Source organism: Bufo bufo, chromosome 6 (assembly GCF_905171765.1).
Source record: "Bufo bufo chromosome 6, aBufBuf1.1, whole genome shotgun sequence".
In the NCBI taxonomy this organism is placed as follows: Eukaryota; Metazoa; Chordata; class Amphibia; order Anura; family Bufonidae; genus Bufo; species Bufo bufo.
Genome location: NC_053394.1, coordinates 164,563,094 through 164,580,056, shown reverse-complemented (window position 1 = coordinate 164,580,056; position 16,963 = coordinate 164,563,094). Strand labels below are relative to the sequence as shown.

General features: G+C 48.6%; 1 protein-coding gene across 1 annotated transcript; it reads right to left on the bottom strand.

Annotated features, from left to right (window-relative positions):
* Nucleotides 1-203: 203 nt before the first annotated feature.
* MED19 (mediator complex subunit 19) lies at nucleotides 204-16,901 on the bottom strand. The gene is made up of 6 exons (XM_040436388.1): nucleotides 16,487-16,901; nucleotides 15,974-16,096; nucleotides 14,102-14,235; nucleotides 13,237-13,330; nucleotides 13,057-13,154; nucleotides 204-341 (listed from the first exon to the last, which is right to left on the bottom strand). The coding sequence occupies exons 1-6, from the start codon at nucleotides 16,743-16,745 to the stop codon at nucleotides 285-287; spliced, it is 765 nt and encodes a 254-aa protein (XP_040292322.1). The 5' UTR covers nucleotides 16,746-16,901; the 3' UTR covers nucleotides 204-284.
* Between the last annotated feature and the right edge of the window lie 62 nt (nucleotides 16,902-16,963).

The window sequence follows — 16,963 nt, the reverse complement described above, 5'->3', positions numbered from 1 at the left end:
TGTCAATCAGTGGCAGGAGGACAGGGAGAGACGTCTCCTGACTATATCAGACTCCTGCCTCCCAGCGCTGGCATCGGACTGTACACGACACCACTGAAATCAGCATGTCTGCCTCGGACAGGTTCTCAGAAGACAGACAGAACGTGAATGTGCAGGAAGGTTTGTAAACTGCAGAGGAGAACGAATAGGTACACAAAGAGTTAAGGGGACAGGGGGAGCTTTATTAAAAAGAACACATTCTATAAAAGTGACAGAAGACCGTATGTACAAAGAAAGGTGAATTCTCAGCGTAATCCACTCTGTGAGCTTCCTGCTCCGGGGTGCTCCGGGCTGTGGCGATTCTGGAAGGAAACAAAAGTCCAGTTAGTCAAGAACTTCAAGGAAAGAGCGGTAAAGAACTTCTCCTAGAAGACGTCACAGTATATTGCTAAGATGTGCCATTACTTCCTGATCCCAAGTGCCAGGACCCTCAGAATAAAGGCATTAAGCGAAGCTGCTGCACCTTCTAACTACAGAATAGTCCCATTTACTGGAGCACATCAGGGGCGCCATTATGGGGGAGAACTGCCAAATGTGGGATTATCCCATGAATCCAGTTCTTATAGAGAATCCTCAAAGACTATTAAATGCCGTTTTAATTTACTTTGAAACCTTCAAACACCCCAAAAATAAAAAGAAACAGCCTATTCATATGTTTTTCCTTCTCTGTGCCCCTCAGCACCACGGCTAATCTTTGCTATTGTAGGTGGGCTACCGGGCAGCGTCACATGACCCATTTGTGTTTTCTGCCCACAACTCTCAAAGCCCCTTGCATGCACACAATATGTCTTGCAACCCTCTGCTCCACGATACCACCAGTCAGTCTCCTCCCCACCCTGGCAGCTGTAAATACTGTCCTCAGTAAGTTCCTAGTCAGACTCCTCCTCCTCTGGCAACTGCCAGTCTTCTCAGCTTCTCTGTATGTTGCTGTGCCCAGACTCTGCTCCATCCACAGCAAGCAGGGTAGAAGCATTTGTGTAGAATCCAGAAGAGAGAGTGACTGAGCATGCGTGTCCACCAGCACACGGCTCATTATACGGACATGCACATTTTGAACATCAGGTGGAGCCATGTATATAAGTAAATATATTCACTTTAAAAGAGGGAACCGAACAACTCAGGGGAATCGACCTGTCATAACTAGATGACTAATTATCTAACACAGACAAGTACAGGACATGTTCTATCTTTGTTGTGTGGCCGCAGAGAGGACATTGAAATGAATGGGTCCACATTGATCCACCAAAAACACGGATCGGATATGGACCAAACATATGAGCAAATGCATGAGGCCTAAATGGAAATACGGTAAATTTTTTCATGATTCCTACAATAATATTTACTGGCGTCTCTGCGGCCCCATCGATCAGAATGTAATGTCATATCGCTAGGACACAGCCAGATCTGTGACCGTTAAACCCCATTCCCTTGAATTACACGGCACCTCCTTGTGGAAATTCATCAAGTACATGATGTGTGAACTCTGCATACTATTAAAGGGGCTTTCTCGCAAAAAAAAACTTATCTAGAGGACAAGTATCTGACTGGTATGGGGCCCTGTGGGTGGATCCCCACCAATCATGAGAACAGGACTCTGGGGTCCCCCATACAAACGGAGCACCAGGTCGACCATGCAGCTGCCGCTTCATTAACGCTCTAAGAGACTGCGGAAGATAGAGTACAGGACTCAGCTACCTCTGTAAGTCCCACAGAACGGAGTGGCAGCAACATATGCTCAACCTGCCACTCCATTTATATAGGGGACCGATACCACGGGCCGATACCTCATGGCCGTGCGGTCTCAGCACCGATCAGGTACTTATCCCCTATCCTTTGCATAAGATATAAGTTTGTATTGTGGGAAAACTGTTGCAACACAGAAGACAAGTGCAACTAAGAGGGGGTAGACTAACAAGAAACCAGAGGAGAAGAAAGCAAACCACAAGGACTACGGCCATGAGCAAGTCCCAACCCCTCTAGGACAGTAATGTTGTTGTTTTTTTTTGTGTATTTTTTTTTTTAAAATCAGATAATTTTTATTGATTCCATAAGAGAGTACAACACAAATGTACAGAATACATTATATAATAAAATTGATTTGCAACAATAATTGAGATTCCACATATGTCTTATTGTATCTTAGTTGTTAACTGGCATGTATACTTATTATTTTAACTCTTAACTACCCCCTTTCTCCCACCTCCCTACCGCCCAACCCTCCATTCTGGCATCAGCTGCTTCTTCTACCCGAGTTAGCACCCATGCACATTTGTGCCTGCCAAGGGTTCCCATAGTTTTCTCAAATTTGCTGGGACAGCTCCTGTGACGAATACCACGCCTCGTGCCCGCTTGACGTCACCTACGTCGAGCTCACGAGACGCAGTATGGTCACTTGTCACCAAAGCGTGATGTTACGCCCTCCAGAGGAGCAGGTAAGGTCAAGCTTCGTACAGTTTACACAGACACCTGCTGTCCACGCGGGCACAGAGAGGCAACAAGCTGAGAGGGACTTTACACTGCCGCAGGGAAAACAGCGCCTTCTCAGCCCGGGAAATCTGCCACCAGCTTCTCATTTAATACAAGCCCGGTCCGCTAACGGGATTATATAGGGCGAGAAACCAACCCGCGGTAGCTTATAACTAGGCCAAAACATGGACGTGGGGATTCGTGATCGAGATACAAGATAGCACAAGAATAAATTATATATTTAATCGCCTTAAGGGCACACTAGAAGAAACACAATATACACAGAGAATATATACAGTAGTCTGAGGTTACAGATACAGGTGATATGGGTACAACAGGGTTAAGCAGAACAAAAGTCAGTTACTGGGTAAGATGAAAGCTCCTTTGGGTTATAATTAGGTATGTCCCGATACCAGTATCGGTATCGATACCGGACATTTGCACGAGATACCACGGCCGATACCTCATGGCCGTGGCAGTGGCGGGTCCCGTGTCCCAGATGATCAGCGATGGGGGCTGTGACGGCGGGTCCCATGTTGTCTTCTGGGCGGCGGCACTGCTCCCCAGCCGATCAGCGTGGGGACGGCAGCGTGTCCCAGCTGATCGGCGTGGGGCAGGACTTCTGTGCGGCGCCTCCCAAGTCCCATGTGGTTGCCTAGCAATGGGAGGAAGGTAAAGCAACTTCCTCCAAGTACTCTGGTGCATCCACATGGGAAGAATTACAGCAGGCCAGGTGGGTATGGTGCATGAAATGGAGGAGAAATTCAGTTAATTTCTCTCCATTTCATGTTAAAACAGACAAACCGTGAATAATAAAATAAGGTGGGGCGGGGGGGGGGGAAGATGGGCATATAATAGTGCTCCCCAACCAGTGTGCCTCCAACTGTTGCAAAACTACTCCTCCCAGCATGCCCGCACAGCCAAAGGCTGTCCAGGCATGCTGGGAGTTGTAGTTTTGCAACAGCTGGAGGCACATTCGTTGGGAAACACTGTTATATGCCCATTTATTAATTTATTAACCCTTGTACAAAGGAAAAGTAAAGCAGTTGTCCATAGCAACCAAACTCCAGCTTTAATTTTTTTCATTGCCATCAGCAACTGCGCTGCTGTTTCTTTGTACAAGGTTTGATAAATCTCCCCTATGACTAAATTGAATTAAAATGTGCTGTACATTACTACTACCAAAAAGGTGAAGAAAGTTATTTATTGCATCCTCTCAGTGCACAGAGCCGCCAGCAAAATGTCAGCAGTGTGGAAGCATTTTAGAATGCAAGATATCGAGAGGAGGTGCAAAAGTTAACTCATATAATACTAGCGATCTTATAAAACACCTAAAAATAAAACATAAAAATGAGCATGGAGAATTTGCTGCTGTTTCTACCAGCAGTGGTCGGCGTCCAACACTGGAGGAAACCCTAGCAAGACGAGAAAAAGTTTCAAGAGATAACCCAAGAGCTCTACAAATAACAGAGGCGCTTACTCAGTTTATTATTCTTGATGATCAACCACTGTCAATAGTGGATAACATGGGTTTTCGAAGATTTGTTAATGTTTTAGAGCCAAAGTACGAGATTCCCAGTCGCCACTATGTCACTGATGTAATCCTACCACAAATACATGACACCGTTAAAAAGCATGTTGCAGGTGAAGAAGAATGCCATCCGCTTCACCGCTGACATATGGAGCTGCCGTGCGAGTCCAGTGTCGCAGTGGATAGATGATGAATAGAGATGAGCGAACTTCTGTTTTAAGTTCGGCGTCTAAAGTTCGGCTTCCGGTTAGTGGAGGATCCCGATATGGATTCCGAATTCCGTTGTGGTCCGTGGTAGCGGAATCAATAATGGCCATTCGCTCATCTCTAATGATGAATTCTCTCTAAAACAAGTTATGCTCCATGCGAAGGCATTTTAAGGCTCTCACACTGGTCAAGCAATAGCAAACATCCTTCAGGAAATGCTTGAGACTTGGGCAATTCCTAAAAGTTCTGTTCATGTTGTGGTCCGTGACGGTGCCAAAAAGAAGATAAAAGGCATGGATGAAGCTGGACTTTGCAGTATTTCCTGTGTGGCACATACACCGCAGCTGGCTGTCTCAGAGGGCCTGTTAGCACAGCGCAGCATTGCTGATGCTCTGGGAATTGGGCGCAAAATCAGGGTGGATTTGATTTAAATCACTAGTCAGTAAGGCTTGATTTAAATCATAGTTTTCTACATAAAGACTAATTCTTGCTGGTATAACTTATAATATGCAAGTAGATGAAGATTTTTAGAATAACAACTTTTCATATTAGTTTGATTAGGTTGATTCTGCATTTATAGGTTTGTAGAAGTTAGGATTAAGGTATTTTTCTCAACTCTGTTCAGGTTATAACATTTTTGCTGTGAAGAAGAGGCATGTGATCTCTGCTGAGTCAAATTCAGTTTTGAGAACTGCAAAAGTAAACCAAGCATCTGTGATAATATCTTGTATGCAGAGAAACTGCCCAATAATCTTACAAAAACCTCTGGAAGAGCATGACATTGTGAATGGATTCATGGAATTTATTTACCCAAAAAATTAAACATATACAGCCTTATTCTACATAATTAAAAAAACGAATCTTTATTTCATGACGGAATAACCTTTGGATGGTAATATATTTTCCTCAAAAAGCATTTTATATAAAAAATAAAAAAAATCTGATTTAAATTAAAAAAAAAAAGTCTGCCAGTACCCCCGGCTCAGATCCATGATGGTCAGGTACTGGGCCCCGGCCAACTGATCGAGCAGGTCATCGATGAGTGGCATTGGGTACGCATCGGTGACTGAGACAGCGTTGAGTCCCCTGTAGTCCACACAGAACCGGGAGGTCCGGTCCTTCTTTGGGACGAGGACCACAGGTGAAGCCCGAGCACTGTTGCCAGGATGACCCCCAGCTTCAGCATCTCGTCAATCTCCTGGTGCATGTGCTGCTGCACCTCCAAGGAAACCAGATATGCTGAACACCGGATTTGGGGGTGATCTCTGGTGTCCACGTGATGGACGGCCAACTCAGTCCTTCCGGGCTTGTTGCTGAACAACTCCCGGAAGGGGTGAAGGATGGCCCACAGCTGGGACCATTGGTTCTTCAAGAGCCATTGGCCCACCTCTACATCCTCGATGGACCCACCCGCCGTCACCTGGGCGAGCATGTCCAGAACGTTTTCCTCCTCCCCCTCTTCTGGGAGGTTGCAGACAGGGAGGGCACATGCCTCCCTCATGATGTGCCTTCATCATGTTCACATGGAAGGCCTTCTGCCTTGCTCGGGCGTGGTCCAGGGTGACCAGGTATGTCACGGCATGGAGGCGCTGATGCACGAGGTATGGGCCTTCCTAGGCCGCCTGAAGTTTGTCCTGGAGGTACGGGGACCAGTACCCATACTTTTTAACCCACCTGGTAGGTCCTCTCACAAGCGTTCTGGTCGGACCATCGCTTCTGGTCGGCCTGGGCCCGCTCCATACTATCATGCACCAGCTGTGACAAGGCCTGCATCTTGTCCCGTAAGCGCATGACATACTCGATGACACACTCCAGGGGTGGCTACATCTCCCTCCCTGGCCTCTTTCACCAGAGCCAGGGGTCCCCGCACACGTCGCTCGTACAGGAGCTCGAAGGGGGAGAACCCCGTAGAGACCTGTGGGACCTCTCGGTAGGCAAACAGTAGATGTGGGAGGTACCACTCCCAGTCATTCCCGTGGGAGTCGACCAACATCTTAAGCATCTGCTTTAAGGTGCCATTAAACCGGTCGCACAGGACGTTGGTCTGTGGGTGGTACGGGCTGGTCACCAGATGTTGCACCTGTGTTTGCGACATGAACTGGGTCCCCCGGTCGGTGAGCATTTTCTGGGGAAAGACCACTCTTAAGAAAATCTCCAGCAAGGTGGTGGCCACCTTGTCGGCCCGAATGGATGACAAGGCTACCACCTTCGGGTATCGGGTGGCATAATCTACTACCGTCAATATGAAGAGTTTCCCTGAGCTGCTGGGAATGGACAGCGGTCCAATCAGATCCACAGCCACCCTCCTGAAAGGCTCTTCAATTATGGGCAGCGTTACCAGTGGGGCTTTGGGGCGCCGGCGGCCTTCCCCACACGCTGGCAGGAGGGTGACACATGAACGGCAGTAGGCAACCACATCGGCCCCTATCTTTGGCAAGTAGAAATGTTGGGCTAATCTGGCCTTTGTCTTAGCAACCCCTAGGTGTCCAGCCATCGGAATCTCATGCGCAACCCGCAACAACTCTGTCCTGAACTGATGGGGTACCACTAGCTGTCAGTCCCTAGGCCACCCCTCTGGCGAGGTCCGAGTCCGAGGGGGGCTGTTCCGCTTGCTCCTTGAGAGCGTTCAGGCTGGCGTCAGACACTAATGCTGCCTGAAACTCCTGACTGAACGTTGCCAGAATAGAAGAGACTGCCATGTCCCCTGTTAGGTCCCGGGACCTGTCTCCTGGTCTCCATCTGACTCGGCAGCCACTAGAGCCCCAGCACTCCCACTGCGTGTGATAGCAGCTATGGCCGCTGCCACCGCTGGTAGTGCCTGCTTCCCCTCGGCTTCCGACCAAGTCGCCAGTCCAGACAGACTAACCTGGCCCTCTGACATCCCAGTGGCAGAGAGACCCAGCACTGAGGCTTCACCTGGCAGCCCTACTTCTCCTAGGACAGCCCTGACCTAATTTGCATCATCCTCCCCCGCAGCTGTCTGCCCCTGCTTGTCCCCTCAGTAGCCACACCTAAGGACAACAGGTTCCAGCAGGCTAGCTGGCCACACCCTGGGGCCTCAGTACAGCTGGCAGGAATGATCCCCTCCCCACTGAGGGGAGAGGTACATATTACATCCCCCACCCCCACTTCCCCATCAACAGGCATGTTATGAACATTCACAGTATCATCAGGGGTGGACATTAAATCACATTCTGGGGAATCGGACCTCGGGGTGTCAGCGGCCACGTACTTAGACACAAGCCGCCCCAGGTCCGTCCCCAGCAAAACACTGGCGGGGATATTTGCGGATACCCCAACTGCCTTACTCCTTGACTGGCGCCCTAGTCCAAGTAAACCTTGGCGACAGGCAGCGCCGGTTCTACTCCTCCAATCCCGGAGACAGTAAGGGATCTCCCGGGCAGTAAATCATGGGGTGCCACCAGTTCAGGCCGTACCAGTGTCATCTCAGTGCCGGTGTCTCTAAGTCCTATGGCCATGGCCTGGCCCACGGTGACCGGTTGAACATTGTCAAGGGACCCCCCACCCACACAACACAGTAGACGGTTTCCGGGTTGATGACTGGGACGGGTCCCTCGGGCGCTGGGGAGACGTGGCCTTGAAGTGTCCTAGCTGTTTACACAGGTGGCAAAGTCGATGTTCCCCCACCGACCTGGAAAGTGAAGCCAGGGCCGGTGCCCACTTGGGCCTAGGGGCAGGGGTAGCAGGTGCAGCGTGCGTCTTACCCCCTCTCCAGCTGACAGGTTTCCTGGCCTCTGAAGTCCTGTTCTTGTATTCGTCAGCCAGGGCTGCGGTTGCAGAGGCCCCCTTGGCTTCCGGTCGCGGAGGTACTGCTGTAGGTCCTCCGGGCAATTCCACAAGAACTGCTCTGTGGCGATGAGCTCCTTCAGCTGCTGGACGGTGGGAGCTCCAATCCTGTGGTCCATTGGTCGACCGCTCTCAGCAGGGCCCGCATGTGATCGGCCCAGCTCTGGGTAGAACCCCGCTGCAAATTCCTGAGCTTTTTCCGGTACGACTCAAGGGTTAAATTGTACTGCCAGACCAGAGTCTGATGTCCGCATAGCTCAGGATGGCCTCGCTGGGCAGGTACCCGACGTTACCAAAGCGTGACGTTACACCCTCCAGAGGAGCAGGTAAGGTCAGTTTGGTACAGTTTACATCGACACCTCCTGTCCTTGCGGGCACAGAGAGGCAACAAGCTGATAGAGCCTTTACACTTCCGCAGTGAAATAGCGCATTCTAAGCCCGGGAAATCTGGCACCAGCTTATCGTTTAATATAAGCCCGGTCCACTAATGGGATTATATAGGGTGAGAAACCAACCAGCGGTAGCTTATAACTAGGCCGAAACACGGACGTGGGGATTCGTGATCGAGATACAAGATAGCACGCGATTAAATTATATATTTAATCACCTTAAGGGCACACTAAATATAACAATATACACAGAGAATATATACAGTGGTCTGAGGTTACAGATACAGGTGATATAGGTACAACAGGGCTAAGCAGAGCAAAAGTCAGTTACCGGGTAAGATGAAAGTTCCTTTGGGTTATAATGGTGGAATAGTCCCTGGCTGCAGTCAGGTGAATCAAATGAGAATCAGGGCTGCCAATAAATGATAATCCATATTCCTCACTTTTCTGGAAAATTGCCTTTTCATATACAATCATGGTGTTGACCTTGCACCTAAATTCCCCGATTGAGGGAGGCTCAGCCTGTATCCAGTGCTGAACCATCAGCTTCCTAGCCACACACAGTAGTCTGCCTATAGCCAGTTTGAACACGTGTTCAGTACCCAATTCTGATACATGGCCTAAGATACACACTTTCGGGTCTTGTGGAATATTTATGGAGTATGCTTTTTGTATGATAGCGGTCACCTCTCTCCAGTATACAGTCAGGACCGCGCTTTTCCATAGCATGTGTATCAAGTCTGCAGGTTCTATATCACACCGAGGACACTTAACATCTAATCTGTGACCAATTCGGTGTAAAAACACTGGCGTCTGGTACACTCTGGATAATAAATAATTGTGAAAGCTTTCCACTTTCACTCAAAGATGACACAGGCACCGCCAGTAAGACCTCAGCCCATTGCTCTTTCGTGAGTTCACCCACATCTGTCTCCCATTTATGCATTCTAATCAGTGGGTGAGATTCTAGGTATTTATCTAGTAGCAAATCGATATGTTAGAGATATCATCCCCCTTCTTTCCCCTCCCGAAACAATCAGATGCAACGCTGCGTCTCTTTGTGCCATTACGCTACTATTCTTAATCATCGTATTATATGCAGATATTGATAAAAGTGCCTGTGAGGGATGCCATATATTCCTTGAATACTGGTGAAGGATCTGAACACTCCACCCTCCAGGAGGTGACCCATTCTTATCACCCCTCTGTCCTTCCACTCCTCAAATCCTGACAATGATTTGAATTCAGATAATACTGGATTTTGCCATATTGGGGTATATTCCGTAATTCCTCTCAACTGTTTAATCTTTTGCCACACTGAATACATTGCGAGTCTTATAGGAATTTCTGATGGCACCGTTTTCACTTCCAGTCCCTCCAGTAGCATCATTGGGTCTCTACCTTTCAGGTGGTTTTTATATATCGGAGGTTTCTAATTCTAGCCATCCTTTGAAGTGTTAGCCTTGAGCTGCAAGGTAGTACACCCAGGGATTAGGAACCGCTAGGCCTCCCTCCGTTTTATAGTATTGTAGTGTCTCGAGCTTTATTCTAGCCTGTCCCCCTACGCCATATTATATCTCTAAATATCGAGTCAATCCTTTTGAACCTGTCCATTGGCAGCCAGACTGGGGCACTGTGTAGAATGTACAAAAGCTGAGACATCAAAACCATCTTGAGTAGGTTCGTTCTACCCACTACTGATAGATGTCATTTGCACCAAGCCTTGCCTTTATTACGAAAGTTCGTTAACAGGGGGGTAAGATTTAATTCCTCAAAATCTTTAATTCTAGGGGATATTTTAATACCCAGATATCTGAACTCTTCTACACATGGGATATTTTTATCTAGTACCACCTGCGATCTTGGCTGACCATCTATAAGCATTTGTGCAGACTTCTGCCAATCAATTGTTAAGCCCGATAGTTGGGCAAACCTGCCAATGAGAGACATTACAGCCAGCAGAGACATGAATGTATCTCCTATGAACAGCAGTGTGTCATCTGCATACATCGCCACTTTATTTTGTACTGCTCCATAGCAAAATCCCCGTATCGCAGGAGACAATGGTTCTATCGCCAGTGCAAACAGCAGCGGCGACAAAGGGCATCCCTGTCTTGTACCACGCTGCAATTGAAATCCCTTAGACATACCCCCGTTTGCCCTAATCTTGCTTTGGGACTAGAAGTAGAGTACTTTGACCCAAGATATGAATCTTTGCCCGAACCCCATATATTGAAGCGTACACCACAGATACTTGCCATTCCACACTGTCAAAGGCCTTGGCTGTGTCTAAATAGAAAACTGCCCTATCCCCCATATTGTCAGACGGAACCTGTAGACTCGTGAATACTCTGCATATGGGTACATATGCATGTTTGCCAGCCCCATATCAATCCTAGAAAGGAGACATATACGTGGAAGAGCAGCAAGAGGGTGCATTTCCCTCCATTTATCTGTTAGGCCCACCTCCCTCAGTAATCTACCAGAGCGGGTTTCCATTCCAGTTGACACTCCGCACTTGTCTAGTTCTTCGTTAATTACATTATTAAAATCCCCAACTCTAAAGCCTGGAAAGTCAGGATATTCCGCCATAAACTCCAGCACCATTCTCAGCGGCAAAGTCGCAAAGTGGACACATATGAACCTCCCCTCTACATCCACAAATTCCCGTATACATTCAAAGCGTATATTCTTATTAACAAGTACACTCACTTCCCTGGAATATGCGGAGAAGACCGAGTGCACAGAATAGCCAACCCAAGATTTTTGGAGAAATTGCACTTTTGATTTGGTCATACGTGTTTCCTGTAGGCAGCAGATGGCGGGCTGGCATCTCGATAAATACCTAACTATGCCATGTCTTTTGTTAGCCTCTACTATTCCCACTAATCACTTTAGTCATGGACGCCATTACATTCGTTTACATAAGTGTTTACCAGCTGTCCACATTTTCCCATCCCAAAACAGCCTTTTCTTCCATATAAGCATGCTGATACCAGAATGCCCCCCCCCCCCCTCCGTGAAAACAAAATGTATTTTAGATTTTCCAATAATACTTTCAAAACATAGGCTAACCATAAAAACCTAGCCCAACAATCTCTACTGCAAGCTTCAGTCCCGTACATAGGTGCGTTAAAAGCTCGCATCGGTACATATACAACGGCACTACTCACGCTCCTGCAATGGGACGTCCCCATCACATGACTGGGAAGTCCCTTTTAGGTCCACAGTAGGAACGTTAATCTCAACGATGGAATTATACTGAGTTTACTCACTCGGTGGATATTTCAGGTGTCCAAGTTCTGATTTCTGAGCTGCCGTTCATTCCTGTCTAGCCACTGTAGTGCAGCATCCGGGTCTTCGATAAACAGCGCAGATCCTAAGGAGACTACCCTCAGCTTGGCTGGAAACATCATGGAGTATTGTATTTGTAATCCACGGAGTAGTCTTTTTATTTCCACAAAGCGGGCTCTTCTTCTGTACTTCAGATGAATAATCTGGGAATATGGAGACCTGTACACCGTTTATCGTGAGCTCCAAGTGGTCCCTGAATCGCTGTAGTATAGTGCCTCTATCTTTATAGTAGCTAGGATTGGGCGAGGTGGGCGTCCAGAAGGCAACGGTCTTGTAGGGACGCGATGTGCTCTCTCCACCGCATATAAGGACGATAGGCCTTGGTCTTTGAACTTTTCAGCTATCCACTTTTCAATAAATTCGGTAGCATTCATGCCCTCCGCTTTTTCTGGCACCCCAACAAGCCTGATATTATTCCGGCGTGACCGATTTTCAAGGTCATCTGTTTTAGCATATAATGCAGCGATATCTTTGGCTGTTACTTTGGCTGCTTTTTGGAGCGGTTTGACTCCATCTTCCATTTCTGACACCCTTCGCTCTACCTCAGTAGTGCGTTCTGCCACTTTGTGCAGATCATGACGTATGATAGAAAGGTCCTCTTTAAGGCTACCAAATTGTATATTCAGACTTTTAAGGGCAGCCATTACATCTTTCAAATTGGGTTCTGCTGTCTCCTCCTCCTGACCTTGTGCTTTTGCACTATATTGCTGCTTATAGTGCAGGGGTCCCAGCTATCCAGTCTGCTGATCTTCTGATGAGCTCTCCTTCCCTTCTGACCCAGATTGAGCCCTCTCCGAATCTCCCCACCTCTCCTTCAAGCTCTTTCGAGGTTTATGTGCATACTTCTCCAGGCGCGCTGCTATCTCCTGGCGCGCTGTAGCAGGCGCGCTCTCCTCCTCGTCGGCGCCATATTGGATCCGTGCCTCCTGCTCCGGTTTCATCTGAGGTTTTGCCCTTTCTCGGCATTCTGCTGGCCTCTGATTAAGGAGTGCACCTCTGTGGAGCTAGATGTCCCCTTGGGGGCAACTTGGACAGCGGTGGTTTGCTGTGGACAGGCTGGATGTCAGGATCCTAGCAGGAGCTCCGGGACGCACGTCTTACACCATGCTCTGTCAGGCCCCACCCCAGGACAGTAATGTTTAACTAGTGACTTGACAGACATATGCGACAGTCATGAGTCTGCTGTGTGGCCTCGGCCCCCAAATTGCAACTGTCTCCCCCAGGTTATGATCTGACTGCTCTGCCCAACCACATCCCTCCTACCTTTTTCTTCTTCTTGTCCTTCTTCTTCCTCCTCCTTTCTGGATCATCTTCTCTTTGTTTCTTCTTCTTTTTCCTGTGGTCGGAGTCTGAAGGGGTTTCTGCAGCAGATATGGGAACAGTGAGATGAGGAGACACACACACCATGTGTAACACACACTCATTGTACTGCATTATACGGACCTGGAGGAGCCGGCTCCTGTGTTCTGCTTTGCTTGTGCTTCTTATTCTTTTTCTTTGGAGGCTGTATGTGCATCAGACGACAGTGTTCTGGAAGCTGGAGAAGCGAGAAGAGAGAACTTCAGACACCTGGAAGGTGGTGTATTACATATACTTGGGTCAGAGCATGATAGAAGCCTCAGACCTACGTGTAGGACACTGCTACACAGCAGTGGTTCCCAAAGTGGGTTCAGTGGCAAGGTCTCTGGAGTACTACCAGCTCGATTCATTTCTATGGGAGTGTCAGAGATAGCCGAGCACTGTACTTAACTATCTCCAGAACTTTCATAGAAATGCCTGACCGGCCACTGTGTTCATTTCAGGGGGCTGCAGGGTGTACAGGGTCCCTGTTCTTGTGAACGGTGGGGGTCCCAGCGGTAGAACCCCCATCGATCTAATAGTTATCCACTAACCTGTGGAAAGGGGATAATTTTATGTAACCTGAACACCCCTTTAATTTTGGGGATGGCTGGAGGGGTCAGGCATTTGACTGGACAGCGTTTTAGGGAGTATGGCCTATACAAAGCAGCAAGACATATGTCCATAATAAATTTGGACTCTTTTTTTTGGATCAGGGTGGACAGGTTGTCCATACGGATGACATGTATGTGGCCAATCACGCCCCCGACAGAGGTGATCTCATTGGACAACATGACTGACATGGTCTTGTGCCATGTATTCTATATGGAGAATCCTCCAGTGGGGTCACCAGTTGGTTTGGGAATCATTGCTGTAGACTATGGGCATCTCAATGGCATGTGACAGGAAAAGTCTCACAGCTGGTATCTTGGTCAGCACACACACTTCCTCTATGAAGGGCATAGCTCACCGGGCCTGCGTGTAGTCTGAATCCAGTTAGTAGTGCACCAGTCAGAGGAGTGAAAGAATTCCCACAGATGGGTGGCTTTTCAATTAACGATCGTAGACTGCTATTATCCTGAGAGCCAGGGGTATCGATCATACCTACACAGGGGGTGAGAAATTCAAAGTCCCAAAATTACTTACAGCATTGGACATCATAAAGCACAGGTCATTTTCTGAGCCCACTAGCCTCCCCACCAGCAATGCGCAATTGGCCACCTAGGACCCAGCAGTAGGGGGGCAGAATCGTCCCCAGAGCGTTTTGCGCAGTCAAGGGTTACAGAAGTGGTCTGACAGCTGTGGTGCATAGAACAGGCCAACTTCCTGCTAAGAGGACAGGAGCACAGAGGGTTAAATTCTGGCTGCCTACAGCTTAGAGAGGACCTGCCACCTCTCCGGACAAGTCTGTTTAGCAACTACTTGCATTCATCGAGAAATAACAATTCTGGAGCATCTATGTTGTCCCACTCTTCTACTATTCCTACTAGAAGGTTATGAATGAATTTTCAGCAGTTTGCAATAAAGGTCCAACTGGGTTTTACCAGTTGGAGGATGTCCCTGCATAGTCTGACACTATCCAACCAGTGCTGCCAGAGGATGCAGGGACACATTCCCAACTGGTAACCACCCAGCTGGACCTATATTATAAACTCCTAGCAATTCATTCCTAGACTTATATTAGGAATAATAGAAGAATGGCACAACATTCATAGATGCTTCAGAAGTATTATTACGAGTTATGCAAGTAGTTACTAAAAAAGCCCTGGGTCAGAAGAGGCGACAGGTCCAAAGTAATGAAGACAGATTCAGCCATCATTGAAATCAATGAGTCTGTAAGCGCCCTCTAGTGGTGGCTGCAGGCGGGCAATATTTTAGCATTTAAAATTAACTCATCACCTTGCACACACAGTCCTATCTGTGGACAGCATGGCATAGAGTAGGAAGAGATTGATATTTTTGTGGGAAAAGATTCAGTATCAGGGCTCATTCAGACGTCCGTAAGCGTTTTGCGGTCCCTCCGCAAAACGCGGATGCCGGCCATGTGCATTCCGCACTTTGCGGACCGGACCTATGATAGAAATGCCTATTTCTTGTCCGTGATTGGGGACAAGAATAGGACATGTTCTATCTTTTTTGCGGAGGCACGGAACAGATGGATGGATACAGACAACACACGGTGTGCTGTCTGTATCTTTTGCGGCCCCATTGAAATTAACGGGTCCGCACCAGTTCCACAAAATTGCAGAATGGATGCAGACCCTTTCTTACGGTTGTCTGAATGAGCCCTACCCTAACTTGTATTGATCCCAGCTCGTTCCGGGCTTAGGAGTCCAGTGGGCGGTCTTGTCAGGTTGACCGCTGTCTCTGTATACACAGTCTGCGTGACCACGCTCTCTTGTCCTCACAGCACAGGCAGTGTAAGATGCTCCCACCTCTCTGTACAACCTCTGCTATCTCTATCAATGAGAGAAGGGAGGGGGAAGAGTATAGGACACATAATATCTAATATCTGGCCCAGCGCAGACCATCATACAGAAAGCATGCATGGCACGCCCGACATGTCTCTAGAATACGGAAGGAGATCACTTTTGGGTGAATTCCATTATAAATAGGATCAGCCTCAGAAGTCCCTATGCAAGAGCAGGTCCCATCAAAGAAAAGCAGAAAAACCCTTTGGTAGGAATGGCAGAAAAATGTAAGAAAACACCTTCCTCTGATGGCAGCGAGTCAGGGGCCACCCGTGTAATCCATGGCAGAGATTCTCCTCCCTGGCTAATAGAGGGGGTCTGAGCGGGGTTCCTCCCTCTACCACGTTTATTTGCCCGTCTTCACCTCTTACCTGGGAGGTCCGGAAGGAAGTTGCTGAGTTTCTCTTTGACTTTCTTGCCACAGAATTTCCCAAATGAATGTTCCAGATTATAATGTAGAATAAGATTAACGCTGCCGGTGAGGTCGGAGAGCCCTGGAAAGAGACAAGGGCCACGTGTAAGAAGCCAGTTCAGATCGGAGCCCCCCCACACCCACGGGGGGCAGCAGTATGCCAGGGAAGCCCCGACACCCACCATGGGGGCACCGCTAGACCTCAGAACACTAATAGATCAGGGATAAACCAACTAGCAACTTCCAACCACCTTGGACACACCACCACCTGGGATGCCCCAATATGACAGTTGCCAAGGAAGCCCCCTGCCACCCTGGAGACAACCATACCCAACAGGTCAGTGACCCCTCCCCATTCTGTGCCATTTTCCAGTTCAGCAGTGTTTTCAGTGTGACGGATGACATCGTCAGTGCCACTAGGACCCAGGAGCTGACAGCTGGTCACCGGGCACACAGCAGGGGCAGTACCCACCTGGCATCTCTCTAAGCAGATAGAAGGGACCAGACGACCGCCGGGCTCCATCTTCCCCAGCAGGAACTGTGGACAGTGACGGCGGCGGCGGCAGGGGAGGGCCGGGGACGGAAGAGTTGGGCGCTCCAGACACTGGATGAGGTTTACCTGCCCCGAACCCAACTGTACCCCCAGAGACAACCGCCGGAACCCCCGGTGCCGAGGGAAGTGATGGTGGCGGATCTGTAGGAACGAACAGACCGGGGAAGCCCTCCATCATCTTGCACGAATGTTTGGCCAATCAAATGAGGCCTCTTTCCGACCACTGACCAATAGGAACATTATACCAAAACCCGCCTCCGGGGCGAGCAGGTCCTGCCGAAGCCTTCGCAACATCCGGTGGGCTGGGCCGGCCTGCGCTCCAGCCAATCATAGTCGGAGCCTGCATTTCTCAGCGCATAGGTCCATTCTAGGCAGGAGGCCAAAGCCTCTCCACAG

Excerpts from the sequence above, each read along its gene's own strand:
- MED19 (XM_040436388.1), bottom strand. The coding sequence starts at position 16,745 with ATGATGGAGGGCTTCCCCGGTCTGTTCGTTCCTACAGATCCGCCACCA. Across the intron at positions 14,236-15,973 it reads CTTCCTTCCGGACCTCCCAG|GTATGATCGATACCCCTGGC; the intron begins GTAAGAGGTGAA and ends CCCCCTGTGTAG. Across the intron at positions 13,155-13,236 it reads ACAGGAGCCGGCTCCTCCAG|AAACCCCTTCAGACTCCGAC; the intron begins GTCCGTATAATG and ends TATCTGCTGCAG.